The 8,781-nt window shown below is 38.3% G+C and overlaps 1 protein-coding gene across 1 annotated transcript in view; it reads left to right on the top strand.

Annotated features, from left to right (window-relative positions):
* LOC140936423 (uncharacterized) overlaps positions 1 to 2,103 on the top strand; it is a 36,169-nt gene extending 34,066 nt beyond the window's left edge. Inside the window, exons 22-27 of the mRNA XM_073385890.1 lie at positions 94 to 207; positions 329 to 442; positions 546 to 659; positions 767 to 877; positions 1,565 to 1,614; positions 1,969 to 2,103. Of these exons, the coding sequence (XP_073241991.1) occupies positions 94 to 207; positions 329 to 442; positions 546 to 659; positions 767 to 877; positions 1,565 to 1,590 (479 nt within the window). The 3' untranslated portion in view covers positions 1,591 to 1,614; positions 1,969 to 2,103. The remainder of the gene's footprint in view (positions 1 to 93; positions 208 to 328; positions 443 to 545; positions 660 to 766; positions 878 to 1,564; positions 1,615 to 1,968) is intronic.
* Positions 2,104 to 8,781: the final 6,678 nt, after the last annotated feature.

Here is an 8,781-nt window from a genome sequence, read left to right as displayed (position 1 = left end):
TTAATCAATATTCATTACATACGGTACGTTCGTAAGCCCATTGATCATAAAAGAAAAGAAGAAAATTGGTTCTGTTCTCTTTTTAAATCGTAGACATCAATGAGTGTGTACCTAATCCATGCCAGAACGGAGCCACATGTGTGGATCAAGTCGGAAGTCATCGTTGTGATTGTTTGACAGGATACACTGGAAGCAACTGTGAAACAAGTAAGTTGAACATACCCCCCTCTTCTCATGGTTTAATTATATTCACACACTATATGTTAGTTATACCATTGATCATAGAAGAAAAGAAGAAAATTGTTTCTGTTCTCTTTTTAAATCGTAGACATCAATGAGTGTGTACCTAATCCATGCCAGAACGGAGCCACATGTGTGGATCAAGTCGGAAGTCATCGTTGTGATTGTTTGACAGGATACACTGGAAGCAACTGTGAAACAAGTACATTCTATACCTTCTTCTCTTGGTTTAATTATCTTCACAAGTGTTATTTATCCCATTTATCATAAAACGAAATTGTTTCTGTTCCTTTTTTAAATCGTAGATATCGACGACTGTGCGCCTACTCCGTGTAAAAATGGAGCCACGTGTGTGGATCTTGTTGGAAGTTATCGCTGCAATTGTCCATCTGGATACACTGGAAGCACCTGCGAGACAAGTGAGTTGAACTTAAAGCAAGTCGTTTAACAGTATAACCTTTCAAACTTTTCAAGCAGATTATGAACTGAACAGGTTTATGGAATAAATGTGTTTTTCGATTAATAGGTGTAAACACGTGCGTACCAGATCCCTGCTTAAACGGAGGCACGTGTGTGGATCTTGGTGGAAGTTATCGATGTGATTGCGTGGACGGATTTTCCGGAGTAAATTGCGAAGGTAAACCTAATGGAAAGCGAATGGTTTTCTGCAGATTGGTGATTAACATTTCAACCCCGAATTAAATTATCTGACTGATTGGCCATTGGTGAGACAACACTTAACAATGATTGAGTCCTGCCTCAATTTGTATTATGGGAGTGGCTTTGGAAGGCTATGGCTTCTTCTCTTGGCTCGTACGAATTTGCGTAGAAAAAAGGTTCAAAATTCGTCTTTCAAAAGATTCCTTTAGTGCAATAATCGACACCAGATCGGCCCGATCTATCACGTGACCTTTAAATTCCAGTATGGGCTCCTGCCAATATCCCCACCCGCACCCCCACCCCTCGCCTCTCGACTCGACTTTAAGATGATTTTAGAGGCTAAACTTAGTTTGTAGTTTGTTTTTAAGATACCAGGAGTATAAAAGAAGCAACCTTTACCTCAACTGCAGTTGTAAAGGCCGCTCAGCAGTTTATTACAAATGGCCGGACGTAACCATAGAAAACAAAGGAACAAATTGTTTTACTTTCATATATGAGAATTTAGCGTTAACTCTTAAACTCGGTCAATTTGTTTTGAAGATTCAGCTGATTGCAAATAATAATAATAAAAAAAGAACTTAATGGTGTGTTTCAGTCCCTCAAAAACGAGAAACTGGGCTCGGTTTCTTTTAAAAAATAAAATCCCTTCCTTTTCACTTTGCAGAAGCAGATGAATGTAAGGACTACTGATCACCTGGCAAAAGCTGACGAAAGGTAGTTGTCCATCAGTAGAAAAATGTTATTTACTTAGGCTCTATCTAAACTATTGTAGATCAGACTAATTGCCGTTGGGAAATATCAAGGTTGCTAGGGAGACGGAGGGAGATCACCTTCTGTACTTTAAGACCACATGAAGTAAACTATTACTGACATTACTGACTCAGACTATTATTCAGTCAATGAGCACTCCACATTACACACAATAATGTTCAATTTACATAAAACTTCATGTAGACAGAGCTGCTTGCGTTTAGGCAAGGATTAGAGGTAGGAGACACTTTGTGATATGTATCATTAGGAACATGAAACTCTGGCCATACTAAATGTTTTTAATTATCTCTATCGCAGGGCTGATCATTTATCATTTCCAGTGTGCAAGAGGAAACCTTTTCTGAACTATGATTGAGCATAAATCTTTAAATGTGAATGTAACTTGTAGAATAGAAGAGATATAACATTAAAGTTACTGATTCAGAACGAAAGCGGAGGAAAGTGCATTTATTTGTCCCCTGAAATAGTCACATAATCTAGAGTCTAGTAGTTTTTGAAAGATTTATATACGCTGGGACCAACAGCAGCATAAGGTCACGTACCGGCATATGAGAAGTGGATAAAGCAAAGTGGTGGAGAGAGATTAAAAGGCTGACCGGCCAGGACGTCAAACAGGATTGGCACTACCAGTTCCTTGACAATGACATGGATATCAAGTCATCAGCAAACAAGATCAATGACTATTGTAGGTCTTACTGATCACTTTGCCCCTCTACGTCAAGTGCCACGCCCGTATCCGTCCCACACGAATACCTTGTTTCTGAGAGGGAAGTCCTCAGATCTCTGTCCTCCCTTAAAATTTCTAAGGCGCTCGGACCAGACAATAGCCTGCGAAAACATCCGTTTCTCTTCGCTCCTCGCCGCTGGGGACGTTTCGTGAGGAGGAACATCTGCGACTTAGCGACAGAAATTCCATACTGATGACGTAAAATATGTCCGGAATCCGGTCAGAAGCCCTGATTGGTCGACGGAGTAGTTACATTGTTTTAGCTATTATTTACGAACGACAGACAAAAAACAAAAGGCCACAAAGGTCAAATGTAAACGCGAAGAATCTCTAACAAGCAGTCAATATTTGTGGAATTTAGTCTTCTCTAGAAAAAAGCATTTGAGTTTTGCTGGAGCTCGTTCGTAGATGAACACAAGACTTTACCAAAATCGACGAGGAGAAACGTAAAATTGAACAAATTCGCATTTGGAACCCCATGACTACCGGATTTATTTTTTAAACATTGATTTACGTTAGGTTAAAAAAAAAGGTTAAAGGCATGTTTATAGTGGAAGGTGCACTTAGCTAGTCAGCTAATTTACATCGCAGGCACTCCACGTCATCACTATGTAATTTCTGTCGCTGAGTCGCAGACCTTTCTCCGCGCGAAACTTCACCAGCGGCGAAGAGCGAGGAGAAAAGGATGTTTTCGCAGGCTAACCTGACAACATCCCGAACAAGATCTTGAAGGAGTTTGCACCTGAACTGGCTCACATTATCTGTGACATTTACAACCAGTCGTTAAGGAAGGGGTATATTCCAACTCTGCTCAGGTACTTCATCGTTACCCCTTTTCCCAAGGTGTACCCGCCTGGAGCCATCGAAAACGATATAAGACCGATATCCCTCACCTGCACAGTATCAAAGATCATGGAGGGCTTTACGACTGCGCCAGACTTCTACCCCAGTTGGAAGACAAGATTGATCCTCGGCAGTATGCTCGCAAGGGGCATTCGACATTAGATGCTCTCCTATACAAAATTGCTTCAAGCGATATACAGTATTTGGTCCTTGGTCCGCGTAAGTCCCCGATGCCCTTGGTCCGCGTCTTTTCCGAAAATGATAAAATATTTCGTCAAGAAAAAAAATACGTTGAATAATGAAAGATATCGTGATTAACTGATTAGCATTCTTTCATATGAAGAAGTTTCAGCCTTCTTGCTGCAGGTGAAGACGCGAAATTAAAGTTTGTTGACAGGTAGGTTAATTTGTCTTTCTTGAAGTTTTGATTTTTGCGGCACCGTAAATTACGTGGTCATGTTTACTTAGCCTACGAATAACTAAAACGCAACAGGAAGACTTGCCTTTTTGCAGAACAGGTTTTTAGCATATCGCTGTAGACTCTGAATTTTTTGCTTTAGCGACTCTTGAAAAATATCACCAAATTTCGCTTAGCGGTCCTTGGTCCGCGTCCTATGTCCTTGGTTGAATAAAACGTCCAAACGTAAAAAGCGACGGCCTTTGTTTTCGAAGAATGTTTTGAAAGTCGTCCCTATACATGTCTACAAGTTCTCATTTTTAATACCTCGAGTACATACAGAGTTTTTGGTAATTATTTTCGACCGCGCTAAAAACCGCTCGTCGACGCTTGTGTGGGAGACTCGAAGAGACTGTTGTATGAAGTCTTTGAAAGAAAAGCAGATTATGTTATACTCACAACATCTTCCGAAAAAAACTTTAGCTTAATTGCATCAAGAAAAGAAAAAAAATACAAGAAATAATGTGAAAATCACGTTTTCATGTGGAAACTATAACATTTTTACGTTTTTATCGTGCTGCTTGCATGACACGCGGACCAAGGATCAGATTCGCGGACCAAGGACCATCGACAACGGTCGCCTGTTTGCGAATTTATGTCTGGAACTTGAAACTTCAGGATTATCGACAGGAACATAAAAGCTATCTTCAGGGAGTATTTCAGCTCGTTACATGAAGATTCGGGTAAGATATTCAAGTTAATGACTTTTACACGCGGACCAAGGACCACCCAGTACTGTACGAGGCGGTGGACATGCAGTGGTGAGGCATGTGCTCGGGTCTAGTTTTTTCGCTTACGGATTTGATCTTATTGATCACACTATTCTAATTCAAGAACTGGGCGTAGGTGACGTAACAAAAAAAATGGAAAATATGAAAACAAAACTGCAAAAATGTTCTGAATTCTCTTCAGATAAATTGAATCTGCAGAAAATTTGATTTGTCTTCATATTTCTGAAGGCGAACGCAGGTAAAACTTCAGTCTTGAATTAATTGCTCTCTCTTTGTGTTGTTGCTGATTTTTTTTAACTTAAAGTAAATTCAACCGACGACCTTGTCAGATTTCGTTAACTAAATTTTGCCCATAGCACACTGTCAGGTGATCATTTCATGTGTCAAGGTAGTTGCTTATCGAAAACGTGGTGTATTTTAAAAAATATCAGTACTACTTGTCTCTTGCGCAGGTGCAAATGACTTGAATACAAGCAGAAGTATTTCTTTTTATCTGTTGTTTATTGAAGGTCTGCATTTCATCCTTCCCTGCGCCAAAAAGTTTTTCGCTTAGTAAGAAACAAAACACCGGTTGTTTAAAATCGTCAAATCTATGGTAACTGATTATATGCAATATAATCTTTCGTTGGAAAATAAATTTAATCTGAACACCCTTACAATCACCTTGGTTGCAAGATATGGATTTAAAACAATCGAGAGTGACAGGTTTTTCAAAGATTAGTCTCGACCTGGTCTCTTTATTGCCGGTTTGGAATTCTCTTCTTTGGCCCCTTCATCAAAAGTTGACGGTTCTAATATACCTACATCGATCGACGTTTTATGAGAGAAGCTAATAGCTGAGCAGTGTTACTGAGTTTCACGGCATGGTTAAAAATGGAACAAAGAATTTGTTTGCTAGTTCCTTTGTTTATGGTTTGTTTTATCAGGTTAAAAAGAAAAACGCCATCGTGAGAGTAAAGATGCGCTATTTTTTATTCAGATAAATTCCAACCACTGACGTACAATGGCAATTAGCAATTGCGCTGTTCAGTAAAATTCGGCTAAACCAAACTATCGTACATGTCGATTAAGAAAAGTCAAGGGACCCTGAAATACGTTATGGATCTCAAGAATAGCGCTTGGTTCACGCTGGGTTCAGAATTAAGACAAAACTATGTTTTGTGAGTGACACTTAAAACTTTTTTCAGCACGACCGTGCCGGTCAAGGTTTTCAAAACACTAAATGACCGGCAGTCCTATATTTTCAGTAAATTTCGCTTGACTTTTCTTAATCGACATATGATAGTTTGGTTTAGCTGGATTTTTTCGATTTGCCGAGTGACATTTGCGGAGAATATAGGACTACCAGTCATTTAATGTTTTGAAAACCTTGACCGGCAGTCGAGCTGAAAAAAGTTCCAATTAAGTGTCACAAAACACAGGTTTCGTCTTCTGAGCCCAGCGTAAACCAATTTATCGGTTAGAAGGGCTAAACAAAAGGCTAATTTAATGTACAAGTTTATTAATAATCTCGCCCCAGCTTATCTCTGTATTGTTTGCCCCAAGAACAACGAATTACTACTTTCGTAACGCGAAGAAAAAATTTGAATGCTCCCAAAACCAAGAACTGATTACCTGAAGCGTAGCTTCAGTTACAGTGGCGCTCTTCTACGGAACAATCTTCCTGAGGAAATACGTACATCAAATTCCTCGAGTTTCTTTAAGAGAAGTTCCCATAGATGGTTTTCTGATCAGTAGCTCGACCCACACGGCAAATATGTAAAACAGTTTTTGAGAATTTTTAATTAATTTTCTTTGTTAGACTGATGTTTTTAACCGTGTTTAAATAAAGTTATCATTCAAACGCTAGACTTGAGATCTATAAAGCATTTCAGGATCGCTTGACTTTTCTTAATCGACATGATAATTTAGGTAAGCTGGAATTTTAGAAACTGGGATACTCACTGAGAATATAATACTGCCGGTCTTTTTGTGTTTTGAAAACCTTGACCAGTTACCGGCCATATAGCCACTTCGCTTAATGCTATAAAATAACGCTTAATCTATATGTTGGTAATTCTACTTGAAAACAAGGGTGGTCACAGATTATTTCCACTTGATTGATGCCTCATTTCAGGTAATACAACATTTCTACCAAGGCAATGTTTTTTCGTCTTCCTTTAACCAGCTGATCATACACTAAAAATGTGAAAATTTCAGTCATTTTCCTTACGTTAATAGGACCTAGCGCTCCTTGAGCTGAAATTCGTCAGTGTATTAGTGCATCATTGCAGAGGAAGAGAGCAAGAAGCCTCCAAACTACTCGCCGGGTGAAAAAGGAAATAGGAAAACCCAGAACGAAACAGAGATCTTGATACGACCTTGATGTCAACTGCTATCTCTAATAACTACAAGTATCACCTACATTCATGATTTGTTAGCAGATATGTACTGCGTGCTACATTGTAATAATTGACTAAATCAGCTGGGAGTTCCTATCATTTACAGTCAATGTTCGTTCTGTTCATTATGCATAACGCTGGCACTTAAACAATCGTTATTTAGGAGAAATCTGAAACAACCTTTATTTGTAAAAGTTGTTTCGGAAATTTCCGAACCACTATTATTTAACCTTTATAAAAAGTGTTTCAGAAATTTCTGGAGCACATTTTGCGACCGTCCTTAGAAGAAATCTGGGACAATACAGAAACCGTTTCGGAAATTTCTGAAGCAACATTTTGTGACCCTCTATAAATGAGTTCTGCATGAAACCATAAAATAAACAGTGTTTTCGAAGTTTCCGAAATACATTCGGTGACCCGTATCTCTTCAGTTTTTTGAGACTTAAGTGTTTCGGAAATTTCTGAAACAACATATCTGCAGCCGGCCTCAATACAACGGAATTTCGAGACACTGACTAATAAAATTTGTTTCGGAAATTTCTAAAACATCATTTGGTGCCGTCACTTTAAAATTTGTAAAGGATCGATTACTTAAGACATAAGGGTCTTGAGAATTCTTTATTTTAGCGTTTTTTTAAACTGCTAAGGAATTTCCAGTTATAAATTAAAAAATGTGTCCTCGAAGGTTATTTCAGCCGAAGGTAAAGTTTACCCGTCAGAAATGGCACTTTAGTGATTAAATTTCAGACGAGATTTTCATTTTCGGCAAAAATTTAAAACAAGTCTTTATCTTCTGCTGAATCCTTTTTGTTTTTAGAATATTTTAGTTCACTTTAGAACGTGTTCGACCAATTTATGACATGCTTAGAATAATTATGTTAATTATATTTACTTATCGTTATACTTATGTTCACTCAGCTGTAAAGCCCATCACGTCCGTTCACCAACCTCTGCAATATTATTATTTTAGCCTGGTCTAAGTCCCATCCTCATTTCAGGTCATACAACACTTCTACCAAGGCAATGCTTTTTCGTCTTCCTTTAGCCAGCTGATCATACACTAAAAATGTGAAAATTTCAGTCATTTTCCTTACGTTAATAGGACCTAGCGCTCCTAGTGCTGAAATTCGTCAGTGTATTGGTGCATCATTGCAGAGGAAGAGAGCAAGAAGCCTCCAAACTATTCGCTGGGTGAAAAAGGAAATAGGAAAACCCATGCAGAAGAAAACAGAGATCTTGATATGACCTTGATGCCAACTGCTATCTCTAATAACTACAAATATCACCTATATTTATGATTTGTTAGCAGACATGTACTGCGTGCTACATTGTAATAATTGACTAAATCAGCTGGGAGTTCCTCTCATTTACGGTCAATGTTCGTTCTGTTCATTATGCATAACGCTGGCACTTAAACAATCGTCATAAAAACTGCTTCGGAAATTTCTCACCCAACACTTTGTGACCGTCTTTAGGAGAAATCTGGAACAACCTTTATTTGTAAAAGTTGTTTCGGAAATTTCCGAAACAGTATTATTTGACCGTCTTTGATAGAAATCTGGAACAATTAACCTTTATAAAAAGTGTTTCAGAAATTTCTGGATCACATCTTGCGACTGTCTTTAGAAGAAATCTGGGACAATATAGAAACTGTTTCGGAAATTTCTGAAGCAACATTTTGTGACCCTCTATAAATAAGTTCTGCATGAAACCATAAAATAAACAGTGTTTTGGAAGTTTCCGAAACACATTCGGTGACCCGTATCTCTTCAGTTTTTTGAGACTTAAAGTGTTTCGGAAATTTCAGAAACAACATATCTGCAGGGCAACCCGCCTCAATACAACGGAATTTCGAGACACTGCTCTAATAAAATTTGTTTCGGAAATTTCTAAAACATCATTTGGTGCCGTCACTTTAAAATTTGTAAAGGATCGATTACTTAAGACTATTCTTTATTTTAGCATTTTTTT

The sequence above is a fragment of the Porites lutea genome, chromosome 5 (genome assembly GCF_958299795.1).
Source record: "Porites lutea chromosome 5, jaPorLute2.1, whole genome shotgun sequence".
NCBI classification, from domain to species: Eukaryota; Metazoa; Cnidaria; class Anthozoa; order Scleractinia; family Poritidae; genus Porites; species Porites lutea.
The sequence above is the reverse complement of the archived record's forward strand: the minus strand, read 5'-3'. Positions and strand labels throughout refer to the sequence as shown.